At 40.8% G+C, this 22,887-nt stretch overlaps 1 protein-coding gene across 2 annotated transcripts in view; it reads right to left on the bottom strand.

The window, feature by feature from the left end:
- GLIPR2 (GLI pathogenesis related 2) overlaps window positions 1-22,887 on the bottom strand; it is a 76,905-nt gene that overhangs the window by 9,584 nt on the left and 44,434 nt on the right. For both annotated transcript variants that reach the window (XM_087894039.1, XM_034416377.3), the window contains 3 exons: window positions 12,973-13,081; window positions 6,377-6,480; window positions 3,250-3,327 (listed from right to left, as the gene is read on the bottom strand). In XM_087894039.1, the coding sequence (XP_087750165.1) occupies window positions 3,250-3,327; window positions 6,377-6,480; window positions 12,973-13,081 (291 nt within the window). The remainder of the gene's footprint in view (window positions 1-3,249; window positions 3,328-6,376; window positions 6,481-12,972; window positions 13,082-22,887) is intronic.

Below are 22,887 nucleotides of genomic sequence, written 5' to 3'. Positions count from 1 at the left end.
CCTTTCCTTAATTCTTGCGGGCTAGAGGTTTTCACGACTGCTCGGGCGTTGTTCGCACCTACCCCAGTGCATACCATGGCCTGGGACGTCTTACGGCTTAAATTGAAGGACCATTACTCATCCGCCCCGTCCCACATTGCCCGGAGGTTTAAACTGCGCCAAATTCTACAGGATGAGGGGGAGACCATCAACCATTATGTGGCTCGGTTGCGAACAGCTGCCCTCGATTGTGAGTACCGCGACCTGGATGACGCCCTTGTAGAACAGCTGGTGTGTGGTGTTAAGGACATAAGGTTGCAGAGGCGTCTACTGGCCAAACGGAACTTAGATCTTCCTACCGCGATCAAGGAGGCCCAGGCGGTTGAAATGGCTGAAAGATCCACTGCTGACATTCGGAAATTTTACCCTTCCGGGGGTGCTACCTCTTCCACAGTGCCCCTGCATGACATTGTCTCTGAAGGGTCTACTGATGAGGAGACTGAGATCGACCGCCTTCAGTTGTCCAAGCCCCGGCCCAAGGAAAAACGTTGGCCTAAGAAGATTCCACCTTCGGGATGTCTCAGCTGTGGTGACCTGCACCCGAGGTCGACCTGCCATTTTCGTTCTGCTACGTGTCGCCGTTGTGGGAGACTGGGCCACATTGCTCGTGCATGCCGATCCCTGCCGAAACCTGCTGCTGTGTCTAAGCCTCGCCGTTCTGCTAAAGACGAGTGTTTCTCCATCTCGCATGACTGCTGCATCACTGAGGTGAATGCCCTTTCAAGATCTCCATCCAACAACAAACTTTACATGACTGTGAACATTGAAGGAGCTTCCTGCCAGATGGAGGTGGACACGGGGTCTGCAAAGTCTGTTGTGTCATGGGGGTGTTAAAGAGGCTGTTACCAACCATACGGAAGAGCCAGTTAAAACCTTGCCCGGTCAGATTGAGGGACTACCAAGGGAATTTCATTCCAATTTTGGGTCAGGGTTCCTTTTTAGTTGAAACCAGGGGGTTTGTGGGACCCCTTCCATTGATTGTGGTCAAGGATTTCCTTCCCAGCCTCCTGGGAATGGATTGGTTTCGATCGCTAGGATTGCAGATCGAAGGAATTCATTCCACGGGGGTGGACATGTATGGGGGCCTTTTAAATGAGTTCGCTGACATTTTTGATGGGGGCCTGGGTCAGTATGTGGGTTCTCCCATCTTCCTGAACGTGGATCCCCGGGTTGCCCCGATTAGACTGAAGGCACGCCGAGTTCCTTTTGCTCTCAGGCCGAAAGTGGATGCTGAACTCGACAAACTCTTATCCCAGGGGGTTTTAGAACCCACGGACCACTCCAAATGGGAAACCCCCATTGTGATTCCCATCAAACCTGATGGGTCTATTAGGATTTGTGGTGATTTTAAATGTACCCTTAATAAGGCGTTGACGGCAAATCCTTACCCTGTTCCTGTAGTTCTACACCTACTCCATTCCCTAGGCTCAGGGTCTATATTCGCTAAATTAGATTTGGCCCAAGCATACCAGCAGCTCCCGGTGGATGATGCTTTGGCGGAAGCTCAAACCATTGTAACCCACCGTGGAGCTTTTAAGTGTCGGCGCCTGCAGTTTGGTGTCAATGTTGCCCCGGGCCTTTTCCAGAACCTAATGGAGCGGTTATTGCAGGGCCTACCAGGAGTAGTCCCTTACTTCGACGATGTGCTCATCTCCGCTTCTTGTCGGGGCGAGCTCATTGAGCGAGTAAGGGCTGTCCTCCTCCGTTTCTGGAAATCGGGGTTAAAATTGAACAAAAACAAATGTAAAATTGGCGTTCCCCAGATAGAATTCCTGGGCTACTTGGTAGATGGTAAGGGAATCCGTCCCATCCCCACCAAGGTAGCGGCTAACAAGCACGCACCGGTGCCCACCTCCCGAGCTGAGTTGCAGTCGTTCTTGGGGCTTTTAAACTTTTATAATGTGTTTTTGCCCCACAAGGCCACAGTGGCCGAACCCCTCCATCGCTTGCTGTCCAAGACAGCCCCATGGGTGTGGACGGAAGTACATGACCGTGCCTTTCGCGCGGTTAAAGATCTATTGTCGTTATCTGCGGTCCTAGTCCAATATAGTGCAGATTTGCCCCTTACCCTGACCGCTGACGCGTCACCGTTCGGTATAGGTGCAGTGTTGAGTCACCGTTTTCCGAACGGGTTAGAAGCCCCTATAGCGTTTTACTCTAGGACATAATCCCCCGCTGAAAGAAACTACAGTCAGCTTGACCGGGAGGCTCTCACAGCTGTGGCTTCAATTAAAAGGTTTCGTGAGTATTTATACAGCAGGTCCTTTGAGCTAGTAACATCATAAGCCCCTGCTAGGGTTGCTGGATGGAGGCCGCCAAACACCTGTGGTTGTGCATGTCCCGGATGGAGGCCGCCAAACACCTGTGCATGTCCCGGTGGTCTGTCTTCCTGGCCGCCTATAACTATTTCTTAGTATACCAGCCTGGTAAATTTATCCCTCATGCTGACGCCCTGAGTCGTTCACCTTTACCTTCCCCGGTGCTCGACCCCTCCCCGGCTCTGCCCGTCCTCCTAGTCGAAGAGTCATCCTTGCCCCTGACCGCCACAGACATTGCTGCCCATTCCCTCCGGGACCCTATCCTGTCTCAGGTTCTCCGCTGGGTTAGTAGGGGGTGACCATTGGAGCAGACCCCCTCTGTCTTTACCCCTTTTCAAAATCGCCAATACGAGCTTTCTGTTCAATTGGGGTGTTTACTGTGGGGACATTGGGTAGTTGTTCCCCCGTGCCTCCAGCCTGGGGTTCTCCGGTGTTTACATGCGGGCCACCCCGGCATTGTACGTATGAAGGAGTTAGGGCGTAGCTATGTTTGGTGGCCTTCATTCGACCATGATGTTTCTGAATGGGTTTCCGGGTGCCAGCCTTGTCAGTTTTCCCGTCCGGCCCCTCCATCCGCCCCACCCAGGGAATGGAAGCTCCCCATGGGCCCTGGTCTCGACTGCATTTGGATTTTGCCGGCCCCTTCCGAGGTCGTCATTTCTTAATCGTGGTGGATGCTCTGTCTAAGTGGGTAGAGCTGGAACTCATGCCTACCACCACTGCCGAGGCCACTGTGTGGGTGCTACGACGCCTGTTCGCCACCCATGGGATTCCTGATGTGGTTGTAACTGACAATGGTCCGCAATTTGCTTCTGCCACTTTCCAGTCTTTCCTTGCAAGTTTGGGAGTTTCTTTCCGTGCCATGTTACAAAACAGAGCCCAGTATACCTACCGGTCCCAGAGGAAAAACCAGGGCTTTGGAAATTATAATTCTTGATTTCACTATACCATCTGTCAGCTACTTCACTTCCTGCAAGACAAAGAAAACTGTGCAATGGAACTGGAATGAAGTGAACTCTTCCCTTCCCTTCCCTTCCTTTCCTTTCCCTTCCCTTCCCTTCCCTCTCTTCTTGACAGTTCAAATTCTTTTTACTAATTCCAATTTGATTAGGATATTGACCATTGGCCATGATAGTTTGATTTCTTAAGAAATTATTAAAATAAGTTAAAGGAAATTGTAAGCACATAATACTATTGAAAGAATTTTTAAAGGCCTGGGTAGCTATGAAATAGCTTTTGTTTATGTATAAATAATCTGTAATTATTAAAATATTTGCCTATGATTTTCTAAAATCTTTCATTTATTTAACATCAACATGCATATAAGTGCAAGATAAAAGAAGAATGTTGATATTGAAGTACTAACCTACAGTATATTGGGGCTATTTAAAGACATACATATAGGAATCCCATCATATTAAGAAGGGCATGAGACCGGGGACAGTTTTGTGCACATTGCCATATTAGAATGGGACAATTCACTGTGGCCAGCTCGCTACTGCCAACTTGCCATTACCAAGTTGCTGCAGGACAATTCCACATGGTCAACTCATCACTGGGATAACTCGTTGCAATCAGCTGGAGGAAGAGCCAGGTGGGCAGGCAGGGCAGCAAGTGGGTAGGCAGAATGCGTGGAGTGCAGTGGTCAAGCAAGTGAGTGGGCAGAGTGTCTGGGGTGCGGCAAGAGGATGGATTGCCCGAGCAGTCAGAGGGAGAGCCAGGTGAGCAAGTGGTGAGCAGAACATATAAGCCAACAACATTGCTTGTTGCTTGATATCAAGAGAGTGGGTGGATAGAGCATGTGGGGTGCAGCGAGAGGTTGGACCACACCACCAGCTGCAGTAGCAGCAAGAGATGAAAGTGCAGAGCGTGTCCTGCCACGCAGAAGTAGCCGCCCGCCACCCAATTGGTGCTCAGTGCAGGCTGCCATGGGATTACTGAAAATGAATCTGAGGCATAGGAAGGTCAGTGTTATTTTTTTTTTCCTTTGGGGATATATACATATTATCTTTTTTTTTTAAAAGGTCCAATGGCTGGCTGAGTTGCCTGAATTTAATCCCAGGAATTACATTCCGCACTGGGCTCCGGACAGGAGAGGCCAAGGATGGTGGGGCAACCAAGGCAGGCAGTAGAGGGGCAACAGCTGCACGAGGAGAATAAGGTGCACTGGCATCACCATGGTCACATAAGATGCATTGGACAGGGTGAGGAGTGTTCCGGGTGCTGCCCTGTCGTGACACACGCCAACTTGCACCAAACATTGGTTCACCAGCAATTGGGCTACTGTGGCTGCTGCTGCATGGTGGGACAAGTTCTATGCTGCTTCTTTTGCTGGTGGCATGGTCCATCCTCCTGCCGCATTCACAAGCTCTGCCCACCTGCTTGCTCACTTGCCACACCCCACACGCTCTGCCCACCTTCTCAATCATCTATCTACCTGGTTTTTCCTACAGCCGCCTGGGGTGAGTTGTCTCCCCAGTGAGTTGACAGTGTGAAATTATGTTGTGTTGACTTGGCGAAGACGAGTTGGCAGAAGCGAGTTGGCTAGAGCATGCTGGCCGGAGCAAGCCAGCTATGATGAGTTCCTAGATCCCTATAGCTCAGCCAATAACATTGCTGTTAAAAATGGGAAAATCCTTATGTATGTTACCTTTAATTCCATGGCTAAAGATGGAAAACCAATATGAGATGGCATACGTGCTATGCCCTGCATATTCCTTTTCTAGTTTCACTTACCTCAATAACTTTTTCCAATAATTGGGCCACTGTTATTAGCATCTTTCAAATCTTTGTTGCCTTATTCCTATTCTCTGCATTTTATCACAACAGTCCTGTGAGGCAGAACTAAGTAGAAATATTGTCTAGCCTCAAGTTATCCTATGAGCTTCATAATCAAATGAGGACTTGATCTGTATCTCACTACCTTAATCTAACCATTTAACTATTTTCCTAGTATCATTGATCTACCAAAACTATCCAGCAATAACAGATTTAGGCACAGCAGCATTAGATAATGTAGAGACAAGATAACTATGCAAGAATAATTCATTCCCTTTACTTGTGGCCACAGAGAATGTATGAAAAAACCAAGAATACAAATGCTTGATGTATTGCAAATTTTGGTAGCAAATAACTTCATCTGTTTTCTCCAAGGCATTTTAATATATTCTGTGATTTACTATGCTTCCCTTTTCCAAATATTCTAATATTTATATTGCACATGTTACTTTTTAAAGCACACATTTGGAAATATATATTTAAATTTTGGAGATATATATTTAATCATAGTTTTAAAAAGTCTGCAGATTGATATATAAATAAGTCAAATTTATGGATGTATATACAAGCAAATCAGAAAGATTTATTTGTTCAATAAAGGAGTGGGATGAAATATCAGAATAAGGAAAGGAATGGAGAGATGTCAATAGGCCAGGTTTAGGGAAAATTCAAATTACTGTACCTTGAGTTCGCATGAGTAGGAAAGAAATGAAAATTAAGGGAAACTTTCCATATTTTAAAAAGTGCTGCAAGCAAAATTCAAGACAAATTAATGTTAAAACTCCCTTTAAAATAAACTTCCCAGATTATTCTCCATAATGCAGAGTTCCCCTTTTCCAAAAATTTTAAAAAGGGAATTTTTTTTACATGACACACTTCAGTTCATTCCATTAGTCCATAAAACTCAAAATGTTTCTTGATTTGGTCTGCTTATGGTTCAGCTATCAACTTTCATCAGAGTAAATGGAATGTGCATAAATGAATCTTGGCACAGAGCTGCTCCTTCTGGAGCATGTGGAACAATTCACATAGAAACTTAAATTGCATGATATTTAGAACCCTAGATAGGGTACAATATCTATGAAAGATTTAACAAGTTGTTGAGTAGATATTTTAAATGCCTTTATTAATTGGGGTTCTGTTTCTATGTGCTACAGATTACACTATATAGCAAGATTTTTTTTTTACACTAAAAGGTTTAATACATGCTTTTCGTATATAGGAACAAAGATTTATTTTACCTGATTGATCGTATGAAGCCCATGCTAGATTTTCTCCACATTTTCCACTGCTAGATTCAGGACTGTGTTTGAGGATTCTTGTGCTAGCAAGTGCTTCTGAATACCTTGTTTAATACAATAAGCAAGTATTTGCTAAATATAGAGAGCACATAGCCTAAAGGATTTAGTCAGAAGTATACATGATTTAATTTGAGAAGAAATTTTACACTGGTGGGAAAAAGCCATCTATCCCCACTTTTCCTGCTAACCTTTCCTATTTTAGCCTCTGCAGCCTCTGCTATCCTGGTTTACGGACAAGTGGGTCACTTTTTAATATGACTTTCTGACTGGGCCTACAGAGTCCAGCTTTAGCATGGTACTTCTTGTATTTAATAAGATTGAATTTCTTGCATTTAACATTTCCCCTCTTCAGTATTGAATTTCTGTGGCAGCCTACATCTAGAATGTCTTCTACTTTTCAACCATGTTCTAGTTTGTACTCCTTGCTGTATCTAATTCTTGTCACAATTTGATTTGGACAATGAATGTTGTCTTCTGTTGGTAGAAACATCATTCCCTTTGAAGTAGATAGGTCTCTACTTATTTCAATGCTCCTGCTCCTGGATTTGCAATAGTTGTAACTGCTATTTAATTCTCCAGTCTGAAGAAGCCAATAGCTGTTAATGTAAGTTAGGTTTAGTGTTATTTGAGCCAACAAATTTATTTGTTTTTCTGGTGGCAGAAGTTGCTTGGAACAGGTTCACACAACTATATTTTGGCAATTGCACTTAGCCTCTGGACAGTTTAGAATGTCAGCAAATTGCCCCCAACAATCTGGGTCCTCATTTTACCAATCTCAGAAGGATGGAAGGCTGAGTCAACTTTGAGCCCCCCTCAAGAACAAATTCCAAGCTGTGAACAGAGTCTGTCTGCATTCTAACCTCTGTGCCATCAGGGCTCCTCTTTTATGACCATTCCTCAATTTGGGAGCTCTACCAACAGTTATTCATGTTTTAATTACTCTATTTAGTGTTGTATTTTATATAAAGCTACTCTTGAATGTATCAAAACTTTCAGAGAAATGCACTGAAGATAATCTGAAACCTAATTTTTTTAAATTGACATCAGGGCCCAAATATGCCATCTATGACTAGTGTAAAGCAGCACATACATGAATCAAAAGAGTAAGTCTCTTCAATCTGTCACAGTATCTGAAGAAGAACCATGAACCTGAATTACTTGCAGAAGGCAAGCAATCAGGCTGTAGAAAAGCAGAAATACTGTAGCATGTGTGGTATGTGTCTCTTCCTTCAAAAGCAGATTTATTTTTCTATAATACATGATGTGGAATGAGACAATGGGTCTACCTGGTAGTAGTATTCATCCTCACTGCTGAGTTGCAATTCAGATTTAATCCATTAGAGTTTAATGGGCTGCTGGTTGGCAATTTCCTCCCTACCTCAGATAACAAAGGAGACATTGCTGCCTTAATATACTGCTCAAAAAAATAAAGGGAACACAAGCAGAAGACATCTGAGATCTGAATGAACGAAATAGCCTTATTAAATACGTTGTTCTTTACATACAGAAGTTTATACACTGCTCAAACAACTAAAGGGAACACAAAACTACTGTATGTAACGAACAAAGTATTAAATAAGGCTATTTCATTCATTCAGATCTCAGATGTCTTCTGCTTGTGTTCCCTTTATTTTTTTGAGCAGTGTATAATAAACAGAGCTTCTTTTTTAATATCTGGAGCAGTCACTTATTCTTCAACGGGCAATGTTGGGATTATGCAGTCAGATTACAGATGAATTCTGCTTCTTGCCTTTTTCAAGCTCTCTTTTGCAAGAATAGGCGGTGGGCAACACAAACAAATCACTCGGTCCTGTTCTAACAAGGAGTATTGATGGTGATGAGATGAGTGAGATAGGCTCTTTTGAAATTACATGCCCTCTTTTCAGTGTTCAGATGTGGGCTAGATGGACACTTCAACTGGCTTCTACACAATGTAGTGCCTGTGAAGGGTCAGATCAGGAAAATGTTCAACACTTGGGAAAAGGAATTATTTTTTATTTTCTTTTTTTAAAGGCAGTGGTGTACCCACTCATGAAAGAGCCCTCCCTAGATTCAGTCAAATATTAGACAGTATCCAAAGTTTGCATTTTAAAAAAAGTTATCATGTAGAAATACAGAGATGATTTGGGAAAAATACATCATTATTGTATATAATAGTTTTATTATAATAATACGTGAGCCAGTTTGGTTAAAAGCACCAGGCTAGAAATTAGAAGACTGTGAGTTCAAATCCTGGTTTAAGCACAAAATGCAGGAAGAGGGCAAGCACTTCTGAAAATTTTGCTAAAAAAATTCATGGATTGAGGCATCTGTCAAGAGTCAAGACTGATTTGAAGGTCTATCCACATAGAGGAGGAAATATATAAATTATACACTACATTTGTTACTCTTGAAGAAAAAATATCTTACTAATTTAAATTATTGTAGCATTGAATTGTTTAATTCTAAACAAATGCATTTTTATACAAATTACTATACCAAATTATAGCATGTCACCAATTTTCTTGTAAAAAATTATATTATCTTTTAAGCTAAATATTCTGTAAACATGAAAAAGTATAAAATGTTGGTTTGAGTAAGTATATTCTTGAAATCCACATTGCATGTAGTCCTTGAAATACAGGCTGCCACTAAACAGCTATTCAAAGTTACCACGGACTTTCTAAAAGTTAGATACAATCCTGTTTCAAATTTATGGTGGCTGTCTATGATCATTAACTGACCACAGGGACACTCTAAATTAGAACCCTGATATCTCTTTTCCTCTATCCCACCCAGACAAGACTTTGCCAAGCTTGGGCCTGCTTCCCATGGCTCCTGGAAGCAGCACCATTTTCAGTACTCTTAACAATTTCTTACGGAAATGGCAACTGCTTTTGGAGCTTTCTGCCCCAATCAGCTGGTCACTGGGAGACTGCAAATTTCTCCTGGCCCTTGCTAGGATTTGGGGAAGCCAGCCGTATGCAAAGGTGGCAGCTTCAGAAAGAGCTTCCCAAAATCTTTCCTTTGCTTAATCCCCTCCCTGCCGAAGAAACTCACATTTCTTCAATAAAGAAAACAATAAAATAAAAAAGTTGGGCGGGACAGACTTATTGATCTTTCTTCCTTCCCCTCAATTAGCTACCATACTAAAACTAAACATGCTGTTCTCCAGCCTCAATCCAATTCAATGCTAGATTTACTGCATGCCTGGAAAGTTACTCTGTAAGTTGTTTATTTTACTGCTAGGTTGAAGAGCAGAAGAAAGAAAAGAAAATCTTTTTGCAGCTTGTTTGTGTTGAAGAGCTGAAGAAAAAGTTCAGCTCAAAAAAAAAAAAATGCAGCTAGGGCACAAATGTGCAGGAAATGGCTGCAACAAAACATGGGTCCTAAAGAGAATCAGACAGAAAAATGCTTGGAAACCTTTGGAAATTTTCTGCTGCACTATCCGGACAGGCGGGTCTGGGGCAATTCTTCATGGTCACATGACCCTGCCCATTTCACCCTGGATTTTCCAGCATAGCTGACCCACCATATCGCTTTGTCCATGGCTGCTCCTCCACCACTGATATACTGACGACACAACTTTTTTGCTGCTTCTCTGAGGCTGCCTAATCATGGTTGATGCAATGTTATCTAAATCTTCACAGCCAATTACCCCGCAGACAATTAAATGCGCCCCTGGCACTTCTAGCTTCTGGTGCACTTTTGCATTGACAGCAGTGGTGCTGGAAAGCAAGGGTGGTATAAGGGGTGTACTATTCTTATTTCCGGATCAATTACCTACTTTTCCAGCGAGAGATACACATGAACATGCACACCCCTTCTGTCAGTTTAAATTAAATGTTAATGTTTAATTGTGTTTCATTCGTTGGTTCGGCTGTGATGAACTTTGCAGTTGGCCATGGGAGAGTGTGTGTGTGTTGGCATGTGTCTCTCACTGGAAAGGTAAGTTTCAGGCTTACTTTAAAATGATTCCCAACTTCCTTTTTTTTTTTCCTGGCTTCCTCTTCATCAAACTTTAGCAGCTGTGACAACGTGAATCTATTGGATTCTGGCAGCCAAGAAAGCATGCATGCACACACACAAACATACCCCATTTTGGAGCTGTGGCTGTTTTCCGGCTGATTTCCCCCAGCCATGTGAGAAGCCACCCCCCTCCTAGAAGAATGAAATATTTTGAGAAATATTAAAAAAGGCAAGATAAAATATTTCCCTCTGAAAGAGAAATAAAAAATCTTAAGGGAGACAGAAACTCAGAGTCCCAGCTCCCTCCCCCCAGCAGATATTTTGTGCCCATTGAGAAAGATTGGGCCAGCCTATCTACAAAACAAAAGACCTTCAGCTCTAGAATGGTGGGATTAAGACATGACCCTTCAGGACATAATAGGATTAACCCACTGCCATTTAGCAGATGAATTCACATTGCACAATCTCCTAATGACATTGCATTACCCTCCAAACTTCAACCAAACTTAGCTCAGACAACCTATAGAGCCAGCTATGACTCCTACATGACCCGTACAGTACAATACATGTTCTTGCATAGGAACAGGAAATTCAAGTGCAAAGCCCAAGAGAAGGTATAAAAACCCCTCACTCTCAACTCCATGTGGTCAGCTGCCCAGAATCACAAACCCATGTGGTTCCGCTTCATCATTAAATCATCTTTCCAAACAGCTTCCAGCCTCCATTTTGCCTCCAGTGCCTTTCTCCCAGCTTGGAACTGAACCAGACGGTTATTTCTTTCAACACATGCTTTTAATTTGCTCTTGACTTAGCAAAAGGGCGGGGAGGGGGGGTTTCTCCCCTCCCCTACCACTTCTCAAAAGCATTTTTCCTTTCTTATTTTCCACGGGGGCAGTATCAAAGGATCATGGAAACTCATCAAGTTTTGTGGATCTCTACCATTTGGCACTTGTGCTGTGTCTTTATGTAAAGGTACATTTAGTTTTGCATGCTTGCTCATCTTGTGCCATATGCCTCTTCCCCCTGACTCAATACATCTCTCCATATAAAAACTGCCCCTTTTATTTTCCAAAACCACAATTTCTTGCACTTGTTTTTCCTTACACTGTGAAGTTCTTTGCACTGGGGTCAGGGATCTTGACAACTGCTTTGAAAAGAGGGGGTGAAGGTTGAGGTGTTGGATTGCCATCTCAGCAAATTTTTTCCAACTTGCCCCCCAGCCAAAGGATTGCCCATAACCCATCAAAACGTCCCAAGACAATGTAGCATACCAAATTAAACATCATTATGTAAAGACAAAGCAAAAATGCCAATGATAGAGATCCACAGAACTTGGGAAGAAGCGCTGAGCATTTCCACAGCGTTTATCCCAGTTGCTTGGCTACCAGAATCTGATAGATTGACATTGTCACAGCTGGTGAACTTTTAACAAAAAGGAAGTCAGGAAAAAAAAGGGAAGTTGGAAATCATTTTAAAGTTAGCCAGCAGCAATCTGAAACCTATCTTTCCAACGAGACACACACACTGTTCCATGAGCAAGCACAAAGTTCATCACAGCTGAGCCAATGAATGAAAAGTGATTAAACTAACTTTTAATTTAAACTCATGGAAGGGATGTGGTTCTTGGTGCATGTCTCTCGCTGGAAAAGTAGGTAACAGATCTGGGAAATAAGAATAGCACATTTTAGCCACTCTCTTCATCTCCCATCCTGTGCTATCAAAGGCTGCTGGCAAAGCCTCTCTGTTATCCCCTCCCCTTGCCATCCGAAGGCTGCTGATGAATGTGATACCGCAGGGCCCCCTGCACCCCCATACCCACCACTGCTTTCCAACATTGCTGCTGCCAAAGCCCCCTGTGTTTCTTGCCATCTGGTGCATGCCAAAAGCACACCAGAAGGGAGAAGCACCAGAGGTCCATTTAATTATCCATGGGGCGAATTGGCTGTGAAGATTTGGGTTGTGATGCATTGGCTATGATTAGGCAGCCTTGGAGAAGCAGTGGAGAAGTTGTAGCATCAGTATATCAGTGGTTGAGGACCAGCCGTGGACAAAGTGTCTTGGTGGGTCAGCCATGCTGGAAAATCTGGGGTAAAATGGGTAAGATCCTGTGGCCCTGATGAATTGTCCCATTCTGCCAACAGGCAGCTAGTCAGGATAGAGGCCCACCCACCAATGTGGCTTCATCCACCAAGCATGGAGGCTTATTTGGGAGTCTCTCTGGCATTAGAATGCGGTGCTGGGCCTTAATCTAGCTGAGCTCTTCCACTCTTCTGGGCTGCTTTTGGCTTTGCAAAGCTTTTTGGTGCTTGTCTGTCCTCCGCTGGGTAGTGGGCCTCCCAGAGTCTCCTCCACCACCCATCAGGTACCCTGTGCTTGCTTAACAACCTGAACATTCATTTAACAGTGGCATTAGGCAGAGCAGGGAATGGAGGTCATTAAGTGGTATTATCTCATTTAACATTTGTCACCACTTTCAGCCATAATGGGCCGCAGGCTCCATTACAGTCAAGGGCTACTTGTATCAAAAAGATAGTTTGCAACCCAAGTATAATACTATCATTCAATCAAGAAGATGTAATTGTACTTACTGCTGTGCTTCTCTGTTTAATTTTTTACAGAGTTTTAGTGAAGGAACGCCATGCTTCTTCCTGTAATCATTGTGGGCTCTTAAGACTTCTTCTGAAAATTGCTTTGAGGCTAATGGAGTATAAAAAATAGACATATTACTAAATAACAGCACATCAAAATGTAAAATCCTACAGTAACTTACACTTTAAGCTGTAAAGAACAAAATCAGTTTTAACAATTTATAGAAAACTTACTCTACAATATTTGCATCTTGGATACAGAACAGTAGTGGGTTTCAATTTAGTTTGCTACCGGTTTGCTCGTGCGCAAGCACGCATGACGCTTCTGCGCAGAAGCGTCTGGGCGAGTCGGCGGAACCTCCCGCCACTGCTGCTACTGGTTTGCCTGATCCAGGATGAACCGGTAGCAACTCACCACTGATATAGGAACACTACAGAGATAAATTTTGGAATTAAAATTTCAAATCCACCTGATCCATCCATTCATTCATTATTCTGTTCAGCAATTAAATAGTTAATACATTTAGGCACAAATTAAGCTGGTTAATCCCAGGCTAATATTTCCTAATATTCCTATGGGAATTCTGCTGATAATTTGAGGGTGGCTGTGCTCTCCTTTATTCATCCTCAATCTCTGTCTCAAAATATGTACAGGTAGTCCTTGATTTATTACCATTCCTGTTAAAAATTAGTACTGCTTCCACAATTCTCTAGCTCTTCTTGGGACCTGTTTCAGAACTACCAATTGTTTCCCTTTATATTGTATTGTTTCATCTCTTGTCCTGTTGAGCACATTGTCCCTCATCGATTTTTTCACGAATCTTATGTGCACCTCCTTTGATAATTTGTGTCTCCTTGCGCAGTTCGTATGTATTCTATATGTTTCGTCAATTTCTATCAGTATCTCTTCTTTCTCTGTCCCTAATGTCTTTGCTAGTAACTCTGCCATAACATCCGGTAGGTCTTCCCCTTTCTCCTCTTCCATGTTCTGGAATCTTAGATAATGTGCTGCTTTATCTGTCTCTAGCAATATTACTGTGGTTTCTAACTCTTTATTTGCTTGGGTGAGTCTATCGTTTATTTCATGTACTCTTTTTTCTTCTTTCTCCATACTCTCTTCTATTTCCTGTATTTTCTGTTTGTTTTTTGTAATCAATTGCTGGAAATTTTCAAACTTTTCATCCATCTTTTGTATCTTTTCTTTTAATTCTCCCGTATCATTTCTCACTTTTATTTCCTTCTTCATTTCATCATGGTTTTTTTTTTTATTGCAAAAGTTTTACAATTACATTTTCACCCCATTTTCACCCCCCAACCCATCCCAGGCTCCCCAGCCTAACCCTCCCAAACCCCCCTAACCCTCCCCTCCCCCCCAGACTTCCACAGAATATACTCCCATCAAAATCCCCTTTATATAAAACTTGAACCCCTCTGTCCCCCATATAATTTTTCATCTTCACAAAATTCAAATATTTCTATCTCTATATAATACTGTTAGTGAAAAGCTATTTGATACTTCCTAGTTTGATATTTATTCTGCACATAATCTATCCACTTTTTCCATTCCCATTCATAAGTCTCTTGTGAGCGATCTTTTAGATATGCTGAAATCTTCGCCATCTCTGCAAAGCTGGCCATCTTCAAAGTCCATTCCTCAATAGTGGGCAAAACTTCATTTTTCCAGTTTTTGCCTATCAATAATCTCGCTGCTGTTATTATATACAATATCAACTTTGTTTCATCCAATGTAAAACCCTTAACTATACCCAGTAAAAACAATTGTGGAGAAAATTGAATTTTTTTCTTCAAAACATTCTGCATGACCCACCAAATTTTTATCCAAAAAGCCTTAACTTTCTTACAGGTCCACCAAACATGATAATATGTAGCATCTAAACAATCACATCTCCAACATTTTGGCTGAACATTAGGGTACATACACGACAATTCCTTAGGATCTAAATGCCATCTATAAAACATTTTATAAAAATTTTCCCTCAAATTCTGCGACTGTGTGAATTTAACATTCTGGACCCAAAATTTTTCCCATGTTTCCAACATCACTGGTTCTGCAAAAATTTGTGCCCACTTAATCATGCAATCTTTAACCAGTTCAGTTTCTGAATCCCTTTCTAACAAAACATTATAAAGTCTTTTAATATGCATTGGACCTTTTTCTTTTATATGTCTAACCAGTTCTTCCTCATGCAACATAATACCAATTTTTTGGTCCTCTTTCCATCTCAATTGAAGTTGGTTATACTGTAACCAAGTTAAATTAATCCCTTCGGCCAACAGTGTCTCTAATGTCTTCAGTTGCCATCTGCCCGCATCTGTAAAAAGAACCTCTTTATATAAACCCCCCCCGAGTGACATTATATTTGTATTCCACAAAATATGACCAAGATCCAGCCATAGCGGTATTTTATAATCCCATTTGAATCGGTGCTTCTTCCAAACTCTCATCAAAGAGTCTCTAAATAAATGGCTTTTAAATACTTTATCCACTTTGTTTTCATAAAATAAGTAAGCGTGCCATCCAAATTCAAGATCAAAACTTTCTATATTCAATATTCCAGTCTTTTTCCTTCCAAACCAATTGCTTGCTTGAGTCAAAGCTGCTGCTTCATAATATAACTGTAGGTTTGGAAGTTTAAGACCTCCCCTTTCTGGAACGTCTTGCATAATTTTCAGTTTCACTCTCGGTTTTTTCTCGTTCCAGAAAAACTTATTCACTCCACTTTGCCATTCTTTCAGTTGTTTATCACTTTTAAGCACCGGTATCATTTGGAACAAAAAAAGAAATCTTGGCAAAATATTCATCTTAACTGCTGCTATTCTTCCAAGTAAAGACAGCGGCAGTTTTTTCCAAGTCTCCATATCTTTCTGTACATCTCGCCACAACACTGATGATTTCATCATGGTTTTTTGTCATGGTCTCCTGTATCAATTGGAGCATAGCCTGCAATTCTTTAAATGAATTTGATATCTCCATTTGTAACATGCCTTCTATTGCCCCTGGTTGGATGGACTTGAGGTGGCCAATGATGGTGTGGAGGCAGGTTTCCTCCCTATCCCTATCTTTGTTAGATTTGTAGTGCTTGTCATGGTCAACAATTTTACCTCTGATTTTTTTTTAGTGTCGAACACCTCCAATCACCATTTAATATGCATATAACCCACCAGCACCCCAAATCTCGCTTGACCTATAGGTATAGAAAAAGAAGTAAACGTCTTTTAGATACAATCCCACTTCAATCCTCCCTTTAGTCCATTCTTTTTATAATCCACAATGTCTTATATGCAATTAGAAGAGATAATAAGGATGATGCTGATGCTGATGATAGGACCAGGATAAGAAGCAGAAAATTGTAATCCAAGATGGACCGCTATACTTGTCCTTAACATTCTGCTTTATCTGTATTATGGGTTCATCAAGAGTATTTATAATCCACAGGGCCTATTATATCGCCAACCTCCAGTACCTCAGTATTCCAAAGAGATGGAGACATGCAGCACTTAACCTTTAATCCATGTTATTTGTAATCTACCTCAGGTCAGCTGAAGATATAAGTGATAAAATATCCAGGAAGAGAGAAAGGAAAAAAGGAGGGGGGGTTATTCGTCACTTCCACAATCCTTTAATTTTATATCCTCTTTGACCAGTAGATGTCCTCCTTTCTCCTTTCATTTCTTCTCATAGTACTTTATAGGTCCATGCAAGGAGGGGAAGACATTTTACTTTCCTTATTTTAAACCAAAGTCCAGGAAGGTGATTCAATATAATTGCAAATTGTCTCTATCCAAAATTACCTCTTCCCAAATCTTCTTTTATAAAGTTCAGTCCAGTCCAGTCTCTCTGATTTAATTTATTTATTTAACAACAAGTCTCCCTTCCTTCCTTCCTTATTATTATGGATCTGTAACTGTTCTGCATTTTTCCTCGCTGCTTCAAAGGTGGGGAGAAGGAAGAAGAAGTTCTCTTCCCTCCTTCTCTCTGGAGTTCCCCTTTCTTCTTAAATCAGCATAGGGAAATTCACTCATTTTGGTGGAAGTTGGAAAAAACTTTCTCCAGGTCCAATCCACTGCTTTCTTCTGCTTTCTCAACTCTTGCTCCAATCAATTGTCACTGCTTTGGTTCGGCCATTAATGGTCATCTTCTTCTCTGCCTTCTTTCAGGACCACTGTCCATTTGTGATCAACAGAGAGCCCTTCCTCTCCTGTTGCCCCTACAGGGCAGCTTTGGCTCCAAGGAGCCCCCTGGATGGACAGAAACCAGCTATGCTCTGCAGAGATCTCACTCGCACACCCATTCATGACAATGCCAACTGGCTTCTCTCCTGAATCTAGCCTTCTTAATTATTTGTTCCTTCCACTCCCATTCCCAAAGTCTTGATTATATTCCTCCATACTTTAACTATGCTTTCTGGCTAATACACCTTGATAACTTGCTCAGAAGAACAAGAATTAACTTATTCTGGCTCTGCCACAAGGCAAATGTATAGTATTTCATATCTACTGCTATCACGTTGTTTAAGTAAATGTGGGAAGAAAAGGAACTTTCATTTAGTAGAGAAAGGAATTATTTTGGACAGCATGCTTGTAATTTTCAGATCTTAAGATAATGGAGTGGAAAAATCTGATTTGGGCCTTTGTGATCTTTTTATTAAATTTTTTTATAGTTGGATGCCAGTAACTAAAATACCAGTCAGTATTTGTTAATTTAGGTGAAGGCAATGAACAAGGATACAAATTCAATTTTGCAGCTACTAAGATTGTTGGATGAGCAGGCACAAAAACAGCCAGGGGAGTGATTGAAGCCTGGGAAACAGGCTCATTGTCAATTAAAAAGAGTGCTGATTTACCACCAGTTTATCAAGTATGTAGAAGGAGAGGGCTGGACAGCACAAGCAAATCACAACTAATGACTTAAAAGCCAGCCATCAACCCAATCAACACCTAAAAAGCCACATACAGCAGGCTCTATAAATACCACACACAATATGGCACACACTCTGCTAGAGAAAAGTTCCCTGAAGATTGGCTCCAACACAAGTCCACAAGCTTGGAAGACAAAACCTCTGGTCCTGGGTGACCAACCCAGATTGGATCCTGCAACATTATCTTGGGACCCATAAATTCATGAAAAATTACAGTGTTAGCTTGGATTTGAAAAGTTAATTTTAATAAACTTGGAGCAATAAGTCAGGAAAAGTTAAAAGATGGGCAAGAGTATTGTTTAAAAAACAGATAGTAAAAACATAGTCATCAGGAAGGGGGGAAAAAGATGCTAGGGTAATTTCATTAAAATATTAATTAAAAAGCTGAACATTATAAAGAATAAACTAAGAGAAAAATATTTCAGAATAAGCTGAAGTTAGCAATGATGCTAATAATAATAATATTGTCTCATATGTGCTGATGATAAGAGACAAAAAAATTAAACACTTTGCAAGCTTCTCAGTAAAAATCATATCAAAAAGAAAAAGCTACTCATCTCCAAGTTTGGGTCAGTCTTCTTTGAGAAAAACATTTTTTTCCACCATTTTTTTTCTGAGTTTACAAGAAATAATCAGTGGTTTTGAATAATTTCTAATCTCCAGACTGGAAATTTTGGAAGAATTTGTTAATTTTTCCATACCTCGATGTATTATGTTTCTAAATGATGGGAATGCTGCTAGCACCATGATGGCGAACCTATGGCATGTGTGCCAGAGGTGGCACACAGTCTGTCGGCACATGAGGCGTTGCCCCAGTTCAGCTGTGCCGCGCATGCATGTATGCCTCCTACTGGCCAGCTGGTCATCAGGTCTCTGCCGTGCATGCGCAGGGGCAGGGCGCATGCAGGGGGCCGCCCATGCATGCGGGGGGGCACGGGTACAGGCAGGGGGCGCACACAGATGCATGGAGGCCGGGGCGCATGTGCGGGGGCTGTGCGCACATTGCATTTTGGGGGTTCAGGCGCATGTGCGCATTTGTGTGCACACCCTTTGGGTACTCGGTCCAGAAAACCATCACTGTGCTAGCATAACAGAAATTAATTTCATAAAGCAGTTGAATTATATTCTGATTAGCATGCTAGTTAGGTATGAGTTGAACAATATGCTAATCATGCTATGAGGCAGATCTACAAGTGACTTGAAAAGTGTACTTAAAAATTGTTCATTAGACATTCCTCCTCAAACTGGAATGAATTAGATCAGTTAAAGCCCTGGGACTGTTACTGTTACTTGTCCAGTGGTGGGTTCCTCCCGGTTCGGCCCAATTCCACCGAGCCGGTAGCGGTGATGATATGACATCACCAAACCGGTTCTGCCCACCCCGCCCACCCCCCGCATTATTCTTACCTTTTATTTGGCCCCACCCCCAATCTATTGCTGCCTCCTGAGTCCCAGCTGATAGCTAGAGGGAAAAAAACTGTTTAAACTCTTGCTGCAGGGCTTCAAAGGGCCACCCTATAACTGATCAGTGTTAAAAGAAAACAAATGAGTAAACCGGTGCCTGCAAAAATATCTAGGTAGACCAGTGCCTGCAAAAATACATGAGTAGACCGGTGCTTGCAAAAATAAATGGGTAGACCAGTGCCTGCAAAAATACATGAGTAGACCAGTGCCTGCAAAAAATAAATGGGTAGACCAGTGCCTGCAAAAATAAATGGGTAGATTGGTACAGCTCTGCAAGCAGTTAAAAGACTGGTAGACCATTACCTCTGCTAAATCCTAAATAATTGTCACATGACCATCAAGCCACACCCACAATATAAGCCACACCCACAGAACCAGTAGTAAAAAATTGTCAATGTTTTTATTAATGGAGAAAGAGATGGAAGAAATACTCATGAACTGAGTAGATTTTAGAAAACTAGAAAAGATAGCTAATATTCTGGAAAAGGGACAACATTTAAGATGAAATTAACTGAAACAAGTTAGAAATAATGCAGGAAATGTAATAGAAAACAAAACTTTTCTTTTGAGAAAAATATATCAAATATATAAATATAGAATACAAGACATTTTGGATGGGGTTGTGGTCTTCTTGGATAAATATTTTTCTGTACTTCATGCTGACTTACCATATTTTTCAGAGTATAAGACGCACCTTTTTCCCTCTAAAGGGGGTGAAAATTTAGGTGCATCTTATGCCCACCCACTGCCGCAACCCTTTGGCCTCTGCCTCCCAGCAGTTTACCTCCTTGCAGCAGGCAGCAAGAAGAAAGCTTGTTTCAGCTTCAGCACAGCCTAATTAGCACAAGTTGATTGGATCAGCCTCCCAACTCTCAGCTGTTTTGCTCTCAGTGTTTTGCGCGAGCCTCTGCTGCTTGCTGCAAGGAGGTAAATTACTGGGAGCAGATTTTTTTTTTCTTGTGCTAATCAAGCTATGCTGAAAACGAAAATGAAAGTAAAGCAGGCTATTTGCTGTTTGCTGCAACGAGGCAAAATTTCTGGGAGGCAGAGGCAGATTACTTTTTCTTGTTTTCCTCACCAAAAAAGGTAGGTGCGTCTTATAGTCCAGAGCGTCTTATACTCCGAAAAATATGGTAAGTCTTAGGCTGCCCTTAGGGTTGCCAGGTGTCCACTATTTGAGCGGACAGTCCACTTTTTTCACATTATGTTCACTATTTTTTTCACAAAATAGTGGACATTTTTTTTATTCAAAAGCTTTATGATGAAATGGTACGTAATCTAAAGCTGTACAGTCTAAGAGAATAAGAAGAATTGCGTTTTGTCTTTTTTTCATAGGTTAGAATGAGACAAAGATCAAATGCTCATTGCAATAATCACATTTTACACAACAGAGCAAAAAATGCATTAAAGCAGTTATCTTTTGATATCAAAAATGTAGTGCTGAAGGTTTTTGCCGAATTTTCAAATTCTGCGAAGAAACAAGAAGAGTTGAAATCATTTTTTGAGTTTTGCGAGTCAGAATTCCATGAAGTTTTGCGCCATGTTCCAACACATTGGTTAAGTTTGTTTAAAGCGATCGAAAGACTTCTTTTAAACTGGATACCTCTAAAATCGTATTTTATTTCTCTTGGATCTGATGAGCGCCATAAAGTTACCTGGAACCTTATTTCGGATCAGGAAAATGAATTCGCAAAGGACGATGAACTAACAATTTCAGAATTGTATTTATATTTCATGCACTGCTTCATGTCAATAATGCAAGACACCCTACTGAAGCTGGAAAGCAAGAAAATTCTTGCATGTGATCTTCACATTATCATGTGTAAGCTGCGTGATTCTTTGCAAAAAAAAATACGATGAGCAGTTTTTTGGAATGAAAGTTTTATTTGCCTTACGTAAAAAACATTTGCCTGAGAATGCCGTGCAAAAGTTCAAGAAAGAAGCCATCAACGTGTATCAAAGTGCCATTGCGTACCTAGAAAAGTGGTATAATTTCACCGATTCAGTATATGAGACGCTAAGTTGTTTCAATCTAATTGATCGCAATAATCCTCCAACTTTAGAAGAAATGATGAACATCTGGTTATTATCACCATGGCAAGAAGAACTTCCACCCAACACTCTCTTTGATGAAATTTCTGCCTTAGAAGAAGTTTATGTTCAACTGCAGGGCGATTCATCCCTTGATAAGTGGACGTACTTTTTCAAGAAAGAGCCAGCTCCGAGTTTACTGAAACTGTTCCAGTATTGTGCATCAATTCCGGTATCAAATGCAAACGTTGAACGAATTTTCAGCGTCATGGGAAATTTGTGGACTGACAAATGTAACTGACTGCTTGTATCATCAGTTCGAAGTGAACTTTGTATATTTTTTAATATTTCTCAACGTTGTACTGAAATTAAAGAATTATTCCTTAAACACAAAGAATTGATCAAAGCTGCACAGTCAAATAAAAAATACACACGACAGCAAAGTAAAATGTAATTTAATATTTTACATATTATATTTGATGTTTTGAATTTTAAGTAAAATTTTGAACTTTTTTATTTCGTTTTTTCTTTATTTTGTAACTACTTTATTTATTTTAAAAGATTAAAACTTCAAATACCCCCCCAAAAAATTGAACACAGACAGAACAAAACTAAACAAAAACATTGAAAAAATGTGAATTAAAAAAGTAGGTCCAAAATTTATAAACTTCTACATCTATTTGCAACCCAATGAACCTGTCATAATTATATATGTGAAATGAAAAGAAGTTAACAAGCTAAATGATAGGAAAGTTAAAAGTTTCAAGCCCTCTGTTAACAGTCTGTTATTGTAATTTACTCTAGAAAATCTACATGGTTTCTTATTTGTCACCCAGATCATTCTGAGCCCAGGGTCAAATACTCTTGTTCATAGTAGTGAAACCTTTCCTTAAGTTTTTCTCTGGAAACTTTACCAAGAATTGCATCTCATTTCCAAATTCATTAGTCTCTGTTGTAAATATGTGTGCAACAGCATCCACTGTTGAATAATTTTCCTTGACAACACAGCATTCCTCTTGCCAGTCCATCCTCAGTTACATCCATTATCTCAGAATTGCTTATTCTTTTCAATCTTTTCTGGCAAACCAAACATTTTCATTTTCACATCTGACAGCAACAAATCAAATTCCAATTGCTCAAATTGCAAATCCAACTGTAATTTCCTGCTTTTGAATTTGCAGAATCATTATTGACCAATCAAATTTTTGTTTATATTTGCAAATTCCATAAATTATGGAGGATTTTTTTCAATTGTTTCCCAAAATGATTTATCTCCTTTCAAAGGCATAATAAACACTTTTGGTTTTCTCTTCAGGAATAAAAATATAGATAAGTAACAGCTTCCATAGGGAAAAGCTTTCTTTCCCCCCCAGGATTAAAAAAAGAGGAATTTTCCCATCAAAAATTAAGAGATGAATATCAAGGGTCTTTTTTTAGAAAAAAAAAGAAAGAGCAAGATTTATAGCATAATCTTGTGTAA

Source organism: Pantherophis guttatus, chromosome 4 (genome assembly GCF_059756535.1).
Source record: "Pantherophis guttatus breed Tessera chromosome 4, ASM5975653v1, whole genome shotgun sequence".
Taxonomy (NCBI): domain Eukaryota; kingdom Metazoa; phylum Chordata; class Lepidosauria; order Squamata; family Colubridae; genus Pantherophis; species Pantherophis guttatus.
The sequence above is the reverse complement of the archived record's forward strand: the minus strand, read 5'-3'. Positions and strand labels throughout refer to the sequence as shown.